The 18767-nt window shown below is 38.2% G+C and overlaps 1 protein-coding gene across 12 annotated transcripts in view; it reads right to left on the bottom strand.

Annotated features, from left to right (window-relative positions):
* The window catches only part of BCAS3 (BCAS3 microtubule associated cell migration factor), a 354393-nt gene that overhangs the window by 275123 nt on the left and 60503 nt on the right, over positions 1 to 18767 (bottom strand). For all 12 annotated transcript variants that reach the window (XM_068656220.1, XM_068656216.1, XM_068656222.1 and 9 more), the window contains exons 10-12: positions 15640 to 15716; positions 13857 to 13940; positions 7672 to 7842 (exon numbers count right to left, since the gene is read on the bottom strand). In XM_068656220.1, coding sequence (XP_068512321.1) covers positions 7672 to 7842; positions 13857 to 13940; positions 15640 to 15716 — 332 coding nt within the window. The remainder of the gene's footprint in view (positions 1 to 7671; positions 7843 to 13856; positions 13941 to 15639; positions 15717 to 18767) is intronic.

The raw sequence follows: 18767 nt of genomic DNA, 5'->3' as shown, positions 1-18767 counted from the left end.
GTCTGGAGATCTTCCTAAGAGCTTTTCAAAGAAACAGTGTTCTTTTCTCAGCCTATATAAACTGCACTAAATAACTCCTATACATCATCCTTTCACAACTTCCACTTTTAGGTAACTTAGTCTTATCCTAAACATTTCACTCTAATTAAAAATACATGATAATGATAAAGTAACATCATAAACCAGCTTTACAGAAGAAACAGAAGGTTCTTTAAATCCAGTCTGTTAAACAAAAATGTTTAACCTAGAAATGTGTAGGTATCAACAGCATCTAAATCACTGCTATAACCATTTATACAGAATCTCACATGCATATTCTTCTTCAGACTGTAATCTGGATTAATTTGGGCACGTGTTTTTTTGTTGTTTTTAAGCTAATGACAAATGTACCACTCTTATCATCCCTGCACCATAAAATCCTCACTTAAAGCAAAAATGTCACATTGAAAATGGTGAGACACCTCGGTCATACTAACTTGAGAACACAACAAAGCCCCAATCTATTATTTGTAGGCTCTGCTGTTTCCGTGCTTTAAAATGTTTTTTCAATCACTGATTAAAATCGCCATCCTGAAATAACATCCTTTGTGCTTAATCTGAAAGGAGTTTTTCCAAAATCTCCACTTTTCAATATAAAAGCTGATTTGCAGATATAGCAAACTTGTTTTGGCTGTTATACAATTCCTTTGTTTGTGCTAGAAATAAAAAGAAGAAGAACTTGTTGGCCTCACACCCATTCAAGAAACCAAAGCGCCTGCGACCTTGCGGCTCCTGGAAAGCCCAGCCTGCCACCAAGGCTGCCTCACACAGAGCTGTGCCCTGCATTAGCCAAGTCAGAACACAAAACAAACAAACAAAACACACCGCCACCACCAAGTACACCTTGCTTACTCTGAAGTTTGGAAAACCTTGGGCTGGGGAGAATCTGACGCTCAGTTAGTGCTGGTGCCACACTCCTTCCCTCACACCGTGTATCTGTCACTCCTTCCCACTGTGGCCACACAATGGCAATAGTTGCCCGTGAAGCACACTCGCTTGTGCGAGATACGATGAAGTGAAGTTCTTCATCTTTTTAAGCACCGTATGAAAAAATTCCTGGTCCTTCTTGGAAGGAGAAGAAAGTTAATTGTATTAAATCACCAACCTGTATTTAAATCTTCTGACCATACTGCAAGATTTGCTATGCCCTTCCCCTGCACTTTTGCACTGGAGAATTAGGGAAAACATAAATCACTGTTTACAATTTCAACACTACAAAGAAAGGAAAAAGCTCAGAGGAATTACAGCAGTTGACTTAAGCACACCCTCAACCGAAGAGCCTCTTTTGCAGGGTCCCTCCTAAACCTGCCACAAAACAAACACCTTGTTCACCTGCCAGTCTGGAGCGTGAAGAGCTCTAAAAATCATAGCCTAATTTTTACCAGAATATACAACTTAAGGAAAACAAAATAATGCTTTTATAGAACAAGATGCTTTATACCTGAGTACATTATTTTCTATATCAAAGACCTTTAGGTGGCTGTAACTGCATCAACACAATTTATGTGCATTTAGATGAACTAAATAGCGCAGGTTTCATGCAGGCAGAGATGACGACTGGAGCTGTGTAGTAAGGAAGAAGTTTTCAAGGCCTCCTCCACGCAGCTTCTCAAATTTTAGAGAAGGCTTCTTACAGATGCTGAGTGGAAGACACTGACTGTGAAGGTGCTGGAGAGGAACAACATCTGCAGGCTAACAAACGGCACATTAAATCAGCCCTGACATTGTGCAACTGGTTCCTCTTGACCAGTTTATGGCTTTTTACCACTGAAAAGAGTAGAGTTGGAAATTTTTCTTGGAAATAAAAACAATGGTACAAATTGCCCAATAACGCATGCAAGTGCTGTCAAGGAGCTCGAAGGAAGCGGCTCATTCGGTTTCCCAACACGCAGAGCAAACAAAGCCCACAGGAATCCTGAGGCTGCAATTTTTTTTTACATCCCAACCCGTTAGTTCTCCAAGGTAGTGGCCTCTAACCACTCCGCTATTAACAGCAAAAGACCTTACAAAGTCCCTCGTTGAAAAGCGTTCATAAATCTTTGCATTACTCATATAATTGCATCGCCGCCAAGGTTCAGAAGGATGCTCAAGTATCTTCCCTGCAGAGCTCCCTATCCTTACGCAGAGAAACCCCATTTTAGAAAACAAGAAACCAAAAACACAAGTCACAAGAAAGAAGAGCCTTGGTGTTTCTGCCAAGGAGGCCTCGTCCTTCACCGCTCTGCCTTTTCTGACACCCAACTGCTACCTCGTCAAGGAGCTGCAACAAACAGGCTTCCAAAAAAAAAAAAAAAGCCCAGCCGACCCGGTCCTTCGCTGGACGCTCAAGGCAGAGCTCCAGGTCTCTCATGCCAGCTACGTTACAGTTCAACAGAGCACTGCAGTTGCTAGAGGATGAAGCCAGTACGCTTTATCTCACTCTAAAAGAGAAACAGACAAAACACCTAGGGGATCATTACATCTACTATCAGAAAACAGCGTGTGCACTGCGGGCAACAGATAGCCCAAGCTGAAGCTTTTTTCTCCTATACAATATTTTTCTTCATTCATTGCATTTTCCGTGCTGCTGAACAGAAGCCACTAGTAATTAGGACTTCAATTATTTTAATCTTTAGAGGCAAATTACACCACTTATCCCAGTGGAGACATGTTTTTAAATAAAACATGAAAGTAACACAAATAAAAATGGACACAAATTTAATCAAGCAGGTCCTACTCTTAATATAATTCAGAAAGAATGATCCAATCATCATAAAAACAAATAAGTTTGGCAATATTTATAAATATGAATATTATGTAATAGAGATCTTTGCACATACACTTAAGCTCTCCATCGGTTTAAATGGCTAAAGATGGTGCAGTGTCCGCCTCAGCTCCTACGACGAACGCACAAAAAACAACCCCTCCAAAGTGACCCCCCCGCCACAGCCTCCCCCAACTTATAGCTAAGGTCAAACATCAGTGGAAAAGGGCTAAAAGTGATAAATCTGTGGCATTAACTACTGCACTCCTTTTAATAGAATCCAGCATAAACTCAAAACAGCCTTGTGCTCAGCCTGAACCATTTATCTGAGACAAAAATGTCTTCTTGACAAAAAACAGATCTCCTTTAATAAAAGTAAGGCAGACAGTATTATGCTCCGAGGGAATCCTGTTGCTCTTTTTATATTTATATATAAAAAGAATTCTTCTGTAATACATGTAGATATAAAAAGTGAAGAAAATTGATGCCAAATATATGAGCATTACAACGGCAAATTAGCTTTTGTGAAAGCTGTTCTTATAAATAAAAGCCCTGGTGTTAATGGCCAGGGAAATTATGTACGCAGTTAAACTTTTATTATTGAATACATTTTATTCTTTTAACTTCTTTTGCTCTAGAATGAAGTTTCACCACAATTGTTGCTCCTGATAAGCAGTATTTGGTGCAATTGTTATCAACGAAACGAAAATGAACTTTTGAAACTGCAGCAGTCTACAGTTTTTTCCTGAGAATTCCTCTTTAATGCAATAAAAAGTTAATAGGGAACAGAAAAAAAAGGTCCAATTGCATTTTAAAATATAAAAAGATCAACATGTTATCTTATTTTTCTAAGTTACTTTCAAAATATTTCCTCCGATATTTTCACGTGTTTTGGATGATCTGCGAAAGCACCACGATGATGTATCATCAATCACACTGCTCTATCAAAAGCATTAAGAATCGAGTTTTGTATTTTTAAATGGCCACATATTTCTCTGTCAACCCAACGTTAGATGTTTAACAGATTTACATTCAGTCACAAAACTGGTGACTTTTGAGAAAGGTCATTATTGCAGCCTACACGTGGGTGGCCCAGTTGATGAATTAATTAAGAATACAGAAACAAAGGTCAAACGAAAATAATTTTTCCTTAAAACGCAAGCCACTAAAGTCTTACACATTTAATTCCAATTACTGAAAAAGAGGACATCTGTACAGCTTTAGTTTTATCCATTTCAACTAATTAACAGATTCAAATAAATAGTCATTACATCTAACTGAAAAGTTTGCTAACACTTCATTAGAAGGAAGTTTAAACAAGCGCACAACCTTGTTAACATATTTCGGTTTACCACAAAGTTACTTGGGCATCTCGATAATTATTTTTACTCCCTTTACAAATATATCATGACAGCCAACTCCAATAATCCTACATTCCTATGCATTTATTTCATGGCTTCATAATTCAGATTTTCTTAAGGTGCCACCTATTCTGAAGGTAGGAACGATCACATGAGATTTCACTACAATACCTACATTCATCAGCTTTATTAAAAATATTTTTCCCATAGACTTTATCTCTTCAAAATCACATTAGGAGACTTCTGTGGTCTTTAATGGTGTATTTTTTAGTTCTAAGCTAGTATTTCAACCCATGCCACAGTAGCACAGTTTCATGAAATGTACTGACCTCCATCCCACATTCATTACACTGGATACCTTTGAAATGGCAAATTATATAAAGCAACTAGGAAAAACTTGTGAAAAGGTGTAGTTAGCCCTTCTGGCCTACATCCAAAACATGTTCCTTAATCTGCATACTAGCAGGTAAGTCTATATGGTAGCACACACGTGCAGCTCGCTCTGTTTTTATAAAGCCACACTGCCATGCTCCAGGTAAATGGACAAGCACACGCATCGCTACTCTGTTAGCCCAGCAAAACTTCTCCCCACTGAAAGTGCTTATTTCTCCTTCTAAAGGACATGCTTACTTGCTTTAGATTTGCTGCTTTTCTTTTCCATTTCCTTTCTCTTCTCAAAACCGCTTTCTTTCCTTTTTAAATTACATATTATCATAAAGATACACTGCATTACTTGGAAGTTGCTTTATTTCAAAATTTCACCCAAATTCTTAGCTAGACTGTTCAGGTAGATAGAACTTTATGGACCTAAAGGAGATGAGGTGTTCCTTTTACACTAGCAGTCAGCTGATAAGAAAACAACTCCTTTCTGCCTCTGAAATTCCCCTTGCTTTCAATTAGGCTGCACAACGCATGTGCACACACACACACAAATAAATCCATTTACATAGCTGCTGGACAAATCTCTGATGAAAGGGATGCAAAGTTTTCAAACTGTCAGTTCAGCCCAGAAAGCACTTGGTAGGCATTCCTAATTTTTGCAATTTCCCTTTCAGCTCTGGAGGACTGATACTGTCAATGGGTATAGCCCCCCTGCAGCATCCCCACGCAGCAGCCACGAAGTATTTCCAAACATGCATCTTCATAGGAAGCAGCAGCAACGCCACTAAAGCAGTTCTTGTACCTCCCCAGACCTCTTATTTCCCACCTGGAGTCTGAGAACTGGGATGATAAACCAGAAACTTTAGAAAAAGCACTGCCGGGAAGCGTCAAGAGAACAGAGTGAGCTGTGCAAGACATCTGATAACTTGGCTGTGAGTTTACATTGATGTGCAGGAGCAATCCCATTTAGTGCAGTAGGATCATTTGCATCGCTTCAAAGGTCAGACTTCTAAAATGCTTTCCAGAATTGAAGCCTCATCCAATTGTGCTCTAACAACTCACCAGGACTACCCAGCTAGTACCAAAACGTGCCATCTGAACAGCAGCATGTCACTTCTCCCAGGCCTGCCTGCTCCTGTCAGCAGGCAAGAGCAGGATCGCTGCCAGGCTCCCAGGGACGAATCAATTCCTACAAATGGCAGGATCCGACCCTGCCGCACTGCGACCGGGCTGTGTGCACAAACCTGCTGCTGCTGCCTGGCGATGGAAGCACGGCTGGAGGGATGCACAACAGCCAGTGTGGTCTGTGAGCATGCACGACACTCCTTACAGGAGAAGGGTCTTCACTAGGGCGGCATCGAGCGACAGCCTTTATTTAGGCCACATCCAAAATGTATTGATTCTTAACAAACTTTCTCTTTCCTAAGCCCACATTTTGGAGAGGAAAGAATACTAAAAAGTCTCCTGCATCACTAAAATCTAATGCAAAAGAAATATTATTTGATTTTTCATAGAAAAAAAAATATTAATTCTGAATATGAGCCCCTCATGTGGAAAATAAATGATTAATTTAATAACATTTTAAATTTTCAGACGACAAAAATATGAATGTAAGACGTGCAAGCAATTAGGGTACCTAACTTGGAGCCTCCTTCCCTGGAGATTGAAGACAAAAAATTATTTTACTAGAACTGATGGTTTATTTATGTTACAACAGCATTATTTGGACAAGGCAAGCGTTATCATTTTTACAACTACTTTTCCATAGTGCCCTTTAGGCTTGATAGCTCCCTACTATTGTTAAGGTCAGAGGACAAGTTCATAAAACCTTTAAATCATACATAACAAGACTTAAAAACCTAAGATATATCATTTTTTTTCCCTAGGCCTATGCAGAAGAATCAAAGCACAGACAACGACCATCAGAAATAATGACTGCATTAAACAAGGCTTCATGAGAAATTTATGAAGCAGATTTTTTTCTTTTTTTTCTGGCAGTATAAGAGCCAAAAGACCTTTTTTTCCAGGAAACAAAAACGAATCTCAAAGGTCAACAGACTTGTTTTAAGACCTAACTCTGTGAGAACTTAGGTAAAATACACTTTCCTTCCCCATTCTCCTATTTTTTTTTATTTTAAATTTGCAAGAAGGGCCTCTAATATTATATGGACAACCCCTATTTGATACTACATTACGTAGCTAAGTACTTCTGAAACAAATTCACAGGAACTACAGCTCCAACAGCATTCTGCAGGTTTTTTGTTTGTTAAGGAAAACAGTTTATTTTCCTCTGAGATAAGAAAATAACGTAATTTGTCTACTGATTTATCATTAATATCTTACTGAATTATCTGCAATAAGCATCATAAACAGAGGGGGAAACTGAAGTTAAAAGATTTTTTTTTCTTTTAAATTCAAGAAACGTGAACGCTAGGAAGAAAAATCTTACAGAACAGTTACAGAATGTGAAGTCTGAGAGTCCTGAATGCTGACTCCATGGCCAAACATTTAAACTGAAACGAGTGGTAAAACCAAAAAGACGTATTTCTATCTCCTCTCTGCCAAAAAGACAGTTAGTTCAAAACATCCATGTAAAGTTTTGTGACTGCTGTATGGATTTTTCATCAAATGATTTTGGCTGAGGCACAACATTGTATGTTAGCAGTAGAACAGTACAAACACCTCACAAAACAGCATCATGTTTGATTACTTTTTACTTTTTAAATTTATGTACTTAATATCCAACTTCATCATCTTTTTTAAACTCCTATTTAAACAATTCACCATATTTCTACATAATCTCATTTTCTACCCACGTTACAAATTACTAAATATAATCAGGCTATATACACATTTCAACTGATCAGCATAAATCAATGTCAGTTACAAACTAGCGTTAGAGACACAAAATGCGACGTTTCACACGTGAGGTTGTCAAAGCATCATATAAATATGCTCTAAGGACAATATATATTTTGGCTTAATTTCAGTTCCAGGCAGAACTTTGCCACAGCTGAGAGTGTCTGTTAAAGTTTTTGACCTAGCGAAAAATCTCATCTATTTTTCATTTTCAAAAGCATAAAATACATTTTTCTAGGATTTTTGTCAAAGTGAATCCACATTCTGTTTCTATGTAAACTGTATTACCTGTCCTTCTGCAACTGTCTCTGTATCAATAATAGTGATGATGCCGGGCACCAGAGGACTTCGACGAATGTTGCTATGAGCTAAAATTTCTTCTTCAGTTGCTCCTGAAGGCAGCGTCCCTGTCAGCTGGGTAACTACTTTCCCAACCATTGTAAGTCCAGTCTTTATCGTCTATAAAGAGAAACAGAACCAATAAATAATGATTAGGGCTGTTTTGTGGAGTTACTTTGATTTTTTTTCTCAACACAATTAATATAATAACTAGAATGTACATACCAGAAGCACACAAGATGTGTTTTTGTTAGTGATACCTTTACTGTAAGATGCTCTGTGTAACTGTAATATCTTCAAACATTCAGCATCCTACCAGTTTTGTGTATCTACTCTTATTTCAGAACTAAATGCTTCTAATACATTCTCAAAAAACAGAAACACTTTAGTGTTGTCAAACTGTTAGTTTTTCCTTTCTTTACCTTTGCTCCATCATTTGATCATTCTAACTGTGCCTTCTCTGTACCTCATGGAGTAAGTAAAGCACAGTGTCACAGACAGAGGTGGTTTTAGCAAGTAATGGTTAATGCTGAAATTAACCTCAAGTGCAACAAAAGACAAGGAATTCAGCCTTCAATAGACATGACGGACATGATCGTTTCTCAGAAATTACACCTCCTGCAGCTTTTAAACCGAACAGGGGACTCAAACCCAGCAAAATTAAGGACTCCAACCTCAAGGTGCTAGAAAGGTCAAATCCACAAAGTACACACATACCCCAAGTACAAATAATGCGACTTCCCACAGTCTGCATGTTTTCCAGACACGGGATTGAAAATGTATTCACTGCACTGGCTTTTATTATCTAAAGATGCTGAAGATTTTTTTACGAGTTTGTTTTGTTTTGTATAGGAAGAAAGAGGAATTCACTGGAGAAATGTGGAGAAATTCCCTAACTGTGTACAGGCATTAGGGAAAATATGGATTTTAAAAATACCCAAAACACAACTTCAGGATTTTCTCCTTGAATCAAGGACTGTGCCTTATTTGCTGTAAAAAATTGTCCAGATCTATTATACAATACAGATAAGAAATAAAAAAGAGATCAGGATGGAATGACACTATAACAAGCCAATTCTTAACTAAAAAGACAAGCTAAGTTGCCTGCTAAATTGAAAAGGAAAAAAAAACATACAGATCACAGGCTGAAACCAAGAAGCAGCCACAAATCAATTGCAACTGCTTTGTTTAGTGCTAAAATCTCAAACTGCAGTGATTAGAAAACACATTAGTGTTCATCAATTAGCAGCCAAACGTTTGTTTTAATAATTCATAGGAAATGACTTACACAAAGTCTGTTAGTGTGTTGTCAGGAAAACCTCTGAAGGGCCAACAGAATTAGGCGCCACACTGTATTGATGGCAATATCTAGCCAGGAAGCCTGATTAACCTCTGAGATGCCTCAGCTGATGTACTTACCCCATTAATGCTAATGGAGATACTACCACTTAAAATCGAGCCATGCCTTTATCATAGGAATGTCTTTGGGGTTTAAAGTCTTTAGTAATATCCTGCCATTTGTTTCTTACTAGTTCTTTTTATATTCAGATACAATAAATGACAATAAAACAAATTTTAACACTGGCAAATTTAGAAGGCTGAAAAATGTAACAAGAAGTCGATAACGGTATCTGAGGAGCAGACCTAAAATGGACCCAACGCCATCACAAGAATGCATTTCAACAGACATTTTCTTTACAAAAACTGACATGGCAGTTTTCTGACCAAGAGTTAAAACCATATAAAATACACTGCTAGGTTAGAAGTACAAAATACCTAAGCAAGTTAGAAGACCAAGAAGTATGATCAACTTATTTTGAAAAATATTTGTAATGTTGTAACTAGGGAAACTGGATGACAATGTGCCAAGTAGACGTTTGAAAGCTCCCTAGGAAAAAAATTAACATGCTTATCTAGCAAAATGAATTACTGTTGCACGTTCGAGCAGACAGGGACTGCAGGGCTACTGAGAAGTAATAGGTGTACGGAGATGTGGCTGAGGCCATTAGCTCCGAACTATCAGCGCAGAGCCATTACAGCACTTACTTCTCCGTGCTGTGTGTATGTTTGCAAAAACTTCGCTGGTAATCTTTAACCTTTCCCATGCCATATCAGCTGTCCCCACTATCCATTAGAGCTAATGACCTTGCTCTCACATAAGCTGTTAGGACTCATTAAGAAGTTATCAGGTAACAAGAGAAAACAGATGCAGCCTTTGCTAAATCACTTTACCACTACAGGATTAAAAGATACAGAGAAAGAATCAAGTAAAGTTATTAGGTGAGAAGAACTTGGTTTATAGTTTGATACCAGACATTCGACAGACCAAATGCATTTTAAATGAAATAGGTTTAAATTTGCACTGCTCCAATTTCTTTGTCATCTAAGGGAACTACGCAAAGTTCATATGCAGTGAAATTTTCTTAGAAATAAAATGAAAATACTTGATCTGATTCCTTTAGTAAGCAGTGATGCACACTGTGCAAACACACAAATTCTCTGCATGCTCATGTGCACCCTAGCTACTCAAGGGAGCTGTTCACATTCATTTGAATATGTAGAAACACATATATTTAATTAAAATAAATGTGCGCACACGTACCTCATTTAATTGAAAAACAAGTACAACTTTAATTATTTGAAAAAATTAAAATGCATCATTCAGTGCCTGTTAGGCTGTTTTGTTTCAAAGGTTGCACATCCTTTTAATAATAAAACAGTATCTTGTTCCTGTTTCTGATAACAAATAAGCCATTTAAGATTTATTTATAAATGAAAAACCTATACAAGGCAGAAAGATGTATCAAAAATATATGTCTTGGTAATCAACAACAAAAAGCCTCATGTTGCATTTGAACAAATTGAACATACAATCTATTATAGATTCAAATTCAAGCTAAGTGTTTGCTGAATGCCTATGTTTCACAAAGATGTCTCCCTTTCCTGCTTTTGTCACATATTCTGAAAAGAGATAGGAAAGGGAATAAAACCTATTATTAAATTGATCTTAATTAGCATGGAAATTTTGACTGCTAGGAATACATTATTTTGGGAGTAGGTCTTGAACAGACAGTGAGCTGAACTCTGATTCACCCAGGAACATTGCAAGACCAGACGTTTCTTCAACAAAACATACAAAAAAAATTAAACAGATAAAAAAAAGGATCACAAGCATGGAAACCTAAGAATGTCTTTTCCTATATCCCATTCCTTGCTGTATCCAAAAATGGACAGATAACGCATAATTAAAAGAAGCAATTTCACTTTTTGGTTCCTATCTAAAATGATGCACCTGATGTTCTCCCATCACTAACACCATCAGGTAGCAATGGGCTTTACTCCGAAAGGTACTGTACATGTTGGTGTTGTTATTTACATCACAAACTGCTATCGGATTAAAATACAGACTTTCTGTGTCACTTGAACCATATGCAGGAGGTTATCTGTATATAATTGGGTCACTCATACCTACAGTAAGATCCAAAAAACTAGTAAAGAAAGCACTATTTCACAGAATTTCACAGAATTTTCTAGGTTGGAAGAGACCTCAAGATCATCGAGTCCAACCTCTGACCTAAAACTAACAGTCCCCACTAAACCGTATCCCTAAGCTCTACATCTAAACGTCTTTTGAAGACTTCCAGGGATGGTGACTCCACCACCTCCCTGGGCAGCCCGTTCCAATGCCTCACAACCCTTTCAGTAAAGAAATTCTTCCTAACATCTAACCTAAAACTCCCCTGGCGTAACTTTAGCCCATTCCCCCTCGTCCTGTCACCAGGCACATGGGAGAACAGGCCAACCCCCACCTCGCTACAGCCTCCTTTAATGTACTTATACAGAGCAATAAGGTCACCCCTGAGCCTCCTCTTCTCTAGGCTGAACAAGCCCAGCTCCTTCAGCCGCTCCTCGTAGGACTTGCTCTCCAGGCCCCTCACCAGCTTCGTCGCCCTTCTTTGGACCCGCTCAAGCACCTCGATGTCCTTCTTGTAGCGAGGGGCCCAAAACTGAACACAGTACTCGAGGTGCGGCCTCACCAGAGCCGAGTACAGGGGGACGATCACCTCCCTAGCCCTGCTGGTCACAGTGTTTCTGATACAAGCCAGGATGCCGTTGGCCTTCTTGGCCACCTGAGCACACTACTGGCTCATATTCAGCCAACTGTCCACCATCACTCCCAGGTCCTTCTCTGCCTGGCAGCTCTCCAACCATTCCTCTCCCAGCCTGTAGTTCTGCTTGGGGTTATTGCGCCCCAGGGCCACTATATCAAATATTATTCTGACATGTAAATGAAACTAAATTTCCCCTTTGCATTCCATTATCTGTCAGCTCAGAACCCTTCCTCTACACCGTCAGTAAGTAACCAGCAAGCACTCAAGTTGTAGGTGTGCAGTAACACAGATACAATTTAGCAAAACTATTATACATTTTCTTAACTTTCCCTATTACTTTATCACTGCACAGAAGCTAAAATTTTCCTTTACCTATGATTACAGACATATTTTATCTTCAGTAGCTGTTCATGTGATGCAACATCACTGCTTCAGTGTTTGCATACATTCAGATTAATGAGGGAATTTCTGGATTATGATCCTTAGCAAGTACTGTTCAGGAGGTAAGGTCATCATCTTGGTCTTTATGGGCCTTAAAACCTAGTTATCTATGGTTTGGGGGCTAAGGGATATAACAGATGTGCTATTTTTCAGATTTTTAGTCTGTTGAAACAAATTAAACAGAATAATACTTAGTCTTTAATGCCTGCTGGAATATTTTGACAATCATTTCATGGTTTAACAAAGCTTTGGAGTGTTCTTCAGTCAGGACTAGGCTTGGCTTTGGCAGTATGCTGATCCGGTTTTAAGATTTTGCCACATCTGATCATAACCATGGCTGATCATGCTAAGCCAACTGGGTTTTACTTCAAACTTACCTATGCTGTAAAAAAATGTGAATGATGTTGAGATTGAAGGAACTATGGGAGATTTTCTCCCATTTTTCTTTGCAGAATACGGTACCTTCAGAAAAACGGTGATACAAACAAAACAACAAAAAAAAACCTGTGATTTTTCTTCCCACTCCAACCACAGCAAGATTGTGTCTAAAGCTATGCTGATGGAATATGTTCTTTTTTATGTTTTGTTTTCACATGAGATGGCATGACCTATGTCTCTCTTTGTGGGCTTTTGTAACTGTTGTTTTCTTCAGTGACACTGAGCTTTCTGTTCTGTGCTGTCATTTAATTCCTATTATTAGATTTGTTTTGTTGTGTGTATCAGAAATGAAAAGGCTAGTGGTTACAATGAAAGCTTGTAATCAGCATGAAGTTTGCTAGACAATGCCAAAACTCACTGTGAGAGTGAGAGAGAGAGAAATTACTTGGCAAAATGTTGCAGGCAAGTCCTCAAGGAAAGGAGTGGGGTGGGGTGGGGGAAATAGTAAAACAACAGTTCTGCATATTCTTTGGCTCATTTAAGGTTTTTCCAAGCCATGGTCGTTTTCTGATACTATGAAAACGTAGACATTTCTCTGAAAACAGAAGGATATTATAAAGTCATCAGAACTAAAAAAAAAAATAGCCAATGGAACCTATACATAAACAGTCATTAATAAACTCTAACCTTCAAAGAAAGCTACTAGGTAATTAATTAGCTCCATACTATGTTGTCATCATTCAGAGAGATTAAAGCATGTAATGCTGGTGTGACTGAGTCCAAAAAGCACCAAGTACTTGTAATGTCAGTTTTCATGATGCTGAAAGACTAATAATTTACAGTGTTGATGTCCAATCATGTAAACTTGTCATATTACGAATAGCCTTTATGGCAATCTATTTTACTATGATTTTCCTGTCAGAAGGGTTACTAATATGCATTATTTTTTATTTCAAGCTGTTAATAATAAATAAAAGATCAGTTCCAAAGGACAGGATTACTTTGTAGAAAACAGTGTCTGAGTACTCAGAAATTTTCAGGATCAGGCCCATACACGTGATGCTAATGCTAGCATGTTTCTTACCTTTTTTTTTTCTATTTCTCTTTTGTGAATGAGAAGGGGAAAAAACAGTACAATTCAGCAGGGAAACCTAATAATTATCTTACATGATAACCTCTCCCAGCAGCAGATGATGTACTCACTTTGGCAGCACTAATGACTGTGGCAGTGTAAGACTGAATGTTGTCTCCACAGGCTCCACCACGGGATTGATGGCATCGGATCAGCTACAAGAAGAAAGACAGCAACCAAGTAACTACTATTAAACTACACAAACCCATAACCCATTACCATAGCTTTTGTTTATCGTGTACAGTGGTGTGTTTTTTCCCTACAAACAGCAAAAAGCCCTGCTGAGACACTTAACCCCTTTTTATAATCTTCTGGGTGCCACCCAGACTGTCGCGTACTCAACTCCAGTTTTCAATTACAAGATGAGTACTCACTAAGAATTCATAAACTTTGAAATGGTGGGATTTTGGGTCTGGCAGTAATACCACAAATAAATTTAAATAAATATAATCAAAAGCTTTAGCCATGTATATGTAACTTTAAATATCAGACATTCTAAGAATTTGAATGTGGCTTTCCCCTCCTTTTTATGACAAGCAAGCAAAGCAACGACAAAGGAAGAGAGCTACTTTAAACTTTACATTTAATAGATTAGAGGAATGTACATGGGGTTTACTCTATATTGCTTTCCATCAGATTTAATAAATCAAAACAAGACTCTTCTACCTTCCATCAACCTACAAAAGCAGTTCTTGCCATTGAACTCCAACTAACAATAGAAGTCGTGCTTCTTACTAAATAAAATGGCAAAGAACTACAGATGTTTGTCACTGGTACACAGAACGTGTTTGCCTGTTTAGCTGTTTTTGCTAAAAGAAAATAAAAAATCACTGTAAGATGTATTTGTTTCTAAAGGTATTACTTTCCTGCTTATACTTAAGTATCTAAATAAAAATAATTAAACTAGGGAGAAAGGAGACGTCCACAGAGAACATCCCTGGGAACACACAAGCTATTTAAATTAATTTTCTGATGTAGTTCTTTTCGTTGATCAGTGGTTTATATTTTTGGCAGTAGCACTTTCTAAATCCCAAGTTGACGGGTTAAGTTTTATAAAACCCCCTAAGTGTGGCATTAAAGGAAAGGCAGGCCCGAATTTGCAGAGAAATCAGTTGTGCTTGAAAGGGTATAATAAAGTTATAAAGTCTGCTTCTCTGATAACTTCTGTTTCAGCCCAAGAAACAGCTATTCCAGGTGCAAGTGGAAGAGAGAAAAAACATCTGCTTCAAAATAAAAATAAGGAATTAGAAGCTGAAATTAAACTTTTCAGACACTTCAAGCTTTAATAAGAGTGATAATTGTTCTGCTTGGGATCTATTTTCTTGTATCTAGAAATAAGAAAAAATAACTTTTTTTTTTTTCCCCTAGAGCTTAATAATTTCAGCAAGGACATTAAAAAAACAGATTTCCTAATCAACAAAGCGTATTGCTGAGTTGTCAGACAAACCACAGGCTCTGTTCTGACTCAGTTTGCCCAAAGAGAATTTAAGAATCCTTCCTTGCCTTTGAGAGGTGTTTTAGAATTTTCAAATGCAAAATGGATTGACTGAGTCCCTCACTGAGCGTATATGTCGATAGCTTTCTTCTCTACCCACGCTACTTACGCATTTGTCAAGTTCATGAACTTAAATCAAATGCACAGAGTAAAGATATGACACATGAATACCAAAGCACAGCTAGTGTGGGTCAAAGATTAGGTCTGTCATCGTTATGCAAGTCCGCTTACAGATCATCTTTTTTACACAGCTTGTTTCTGAGATCGTTTCTAGATTTCATTCTAGCTCTTGTTTATAGAGTATGAAAAAAAAAAAAAGAAAAAAAAAAAGTATTTTTTGAAATTAAATCTATTCTTACCTTATTTTCTGCATAAGCAAGCCAACGGCTTCCGAGCGCAATAGGATTCATGTTTGGCCCTGGACATGGATAGCAGCCTGAAAAGTTTTAGAAGGCAGCATTAAGAAATATCTTACTGACTTCTTGCAAGGAATTTTACTTACTGCCAAGAAAACAAAAAGTCTAAACAAAAACCTTTCAGTTGCTAATATCACTCAGTAAATACTTAGATTTTTGTTCCTAAAGATAAGACTGTGGTTAGATGAGCTATTTTGAACAGTTAATTATGTGTAAATAATGGTTTCTCCTTGTGTTTGCATTTTTTCATGTCATTTTGATACAGCAGGGTGAGAGGGATTTTAAAAGATTGATTCAATTGGTTCTGTATCTTCATGTTTTAATTAATTTTATTTTATTGACACATTTCAATTGGTCAACGCTTCCACTTCCAAGCTCTTCTAGATTTCTGTGGTGTGAAAATGCGTATTGTGCTTTTGGTTTTGTTTTTAATTATTCTACCTTTAGCTTTTCAAAAGACTTTTGCATGTACTTAACTGTACAGTAAATTTCTCATTCCTTTAAAATCAGTAGCCAAATTTCCACTGTTCATCTGCTTTTTATTAGGTGTTATTAAAAATAGACATATACACATCCATAAGGTGAAAATAAGATGTGCAACAACTGAGAGTATCACACTGTTAGCTACTAAAATTAAAAACAGAAAATTTAACACTACTGTAAGCAACTAGACAATGGTGAAACAAATTAAAAGCTTAAATAATCTACAACTAAAAGTAGCATGGTGACCCTCATCCTAATTGCTATTACTGTCCGATTTCCCTGTCCTGCTTCCCCTCCTTTGTTTTTTGTCATTTCAGATTCAGCCCCCTGGGGTGGACGGCTGCCCTTCCTACAGCACCGTGTGGCTGCTGCCTGCAGTCAGCACTCAAGCCCCACCGCTGTGTCTGAACTTTCACATGCCAGCCCTGACTCCGCGCACGCCTGCGCTGCGTGGTTCCAGCAGGCTGGTTTCAGTGGGATCCTTTGTCCAGGTAGGAGTCTGAAAGTTCAGATACCAAAGTCACACAGATGAAACCACAAAACTGTTTACTGATTAGGGCCCCGATAACAGGATTTGAGCTTGAGTGTTCAAACTTAAGCTAGTAAACAAAGGCCTTCAGCCACGTGCATAATGCCATTTACTAGACCTAAATCCGTTCTGGTACACAAATCCTATATAAATAAGAAATATCACAAAGCAGGGGGGAGAAGGAGGGGACATCAAACAAATGGCCACTCTCTGTTTTCAGCAGTTCCTGCACTAACACAGGTCAGTAATTCAGATTCTCTTCCACTGGTTGGACAAACCCCAAAACATTAAAAAACTTCTACTCGTTTCTCCTTTAAAAGGAGCCCAGGTCAGTCGATCCCGTACCACAGGCAGGAGGAGCACAGTGATGCAGCTAGCAGCATTTCAGAAAAACACAGAAAAAGAACAAAAGGGTATTGCGTAAGATCCCATTCTGAAAAGCCATGTATTAAAAAAAAAAAAAATCAGGTATCTCAGCTAGTGTTCCACCAATGTCTCTTTTGGTCAGACTCTTGGATGGTGATCTGCTCATTACAGCAAGAAAAAGCAAATGTATTCACCTTCATCTGAGAAACATTGGGGTCTTCTCTAACAGATCCCCAAAACGTCCAGACATTTAGTGAGGACAACAGGCTTTAAGCTGAGCAGCATCATTTTCCAGGCTCACAAAACAACGCAAAAGGTGTGGAGGGTATTAACCACAGTGTGCAGACACAGCTTTACAAAGACTTGATGAAACCCAAAGACACGTTTGATGGCATTTGGTTGGCACAAGCACGAACAGCTGCTGTACCACTCCTGCTAGGCCAACAGCTCCAGCTCCTTTTTTAGACCAGAGCAGTGAGAGTATTGCAAAATTCGGAAGATCACAGCAAGCTATTTCAAAGGTCATAAAGCACTGGAAGGAGAAAAGCAGCAATTCATCGAATTAAATCCATCTCGGGCCAGGAAAGCAAAACCAAGCGAGTATTTTGTAAGGCCTTATCACTGCCTTCATCTCAGGAAGGAAAACGAGTTCTGAAGAGATGATGCCACAATTGTTATTGCATTCCAGAAGTGCATAAAATGTGGGTAGCCAAAGACTCTTAAGGAACAAAGAATGCAAAAAAAGGTTGTAAATACAACCCCAGGTAGTAAATAGAATCGTGTTCTTCCGATGACATTATAGATCATGACCAGTAAGGTTTTAATGCTGACTTCTGCTTCAGCAAGCCTCATCTTGGTAAGGACATCCATGTCCACCAGATTTTATTTAATTTTCTCCCCTTTTACGTACAAAATAAATCATTAAAAGCTGTCAGATGACAACCCTCATCACACAGATCTCTGCAGTGACTTCAGAATCACTCACTCGCATTTCCTAAATTCTGCGAGCACCTCGTAATATCCTCGCAGAAAACAAAAGGAGCATCACTCAACAGATGCTCTGTAATGACAAAAGCAAGCATTTTTACAACTCGTGGCAAAAAAAGAAATGTCTTTCTTGGAAATGGGCGCTGCTTCAATTATTTCTGTGAACTGAAGTAACTGAAGAACTACAAAAGAGCATTATTCTTCGAAGCAAAAATTAATCATACACAAAGAACAAAGTGAAGTTATCTTAAGAACAGAACTGTTTTCACCAAACCCATTGTAGGTAGTTTGTGCTGGATTTGGTCAATTAGATACAGCTCCACACACATCAGCCAGTTCTAATAATATCCTCCACCGAGGTCAACAATTCAGCTCAGTACTAAACCCCTCTCCGATACGAAAAACAGCATTAAAAAAAGAGCTATTTCCTCCCTTTCTTTTTCTTTGCAAGTCTATGCATTTTGGAAACTCGCAGCAGCACAAGGATAAACAAAGGGTTATACTTTATGGGAAGGAAAAGCAAATTGTTTTTCTGCTTTCCAAAAAAACAGCTGGAGTCAGCAGAACATCATCTACTGGGCAAATGGGACGACAGACACGGCGTGACCTACCAAGCTCTGCCGCCCCATCGCTACAAGCCAAGCTCTCTTAAAGATTAACTTCTCTTTCTACCAAACTTCAAAACAACTGAGGAAAAATCCATTCT

This window comes from Anas acuta, chromosome 19 (assembly GCF_963932015.1).
Source record: "Anas acuta chromosome 19, bAnaAcu1.1, whole genome shotgun sequence".
NCBI classification, from domain to species: Eukaryota; Metazoa; Chordata; class Aves; order Anseriformes; family Anatidae; genus Anas; species Anas acuta.
Note: the sequence above shows the minus strand (reverse complement) of the source record. Positions and strands in the feature narration are given on the sequence as shown.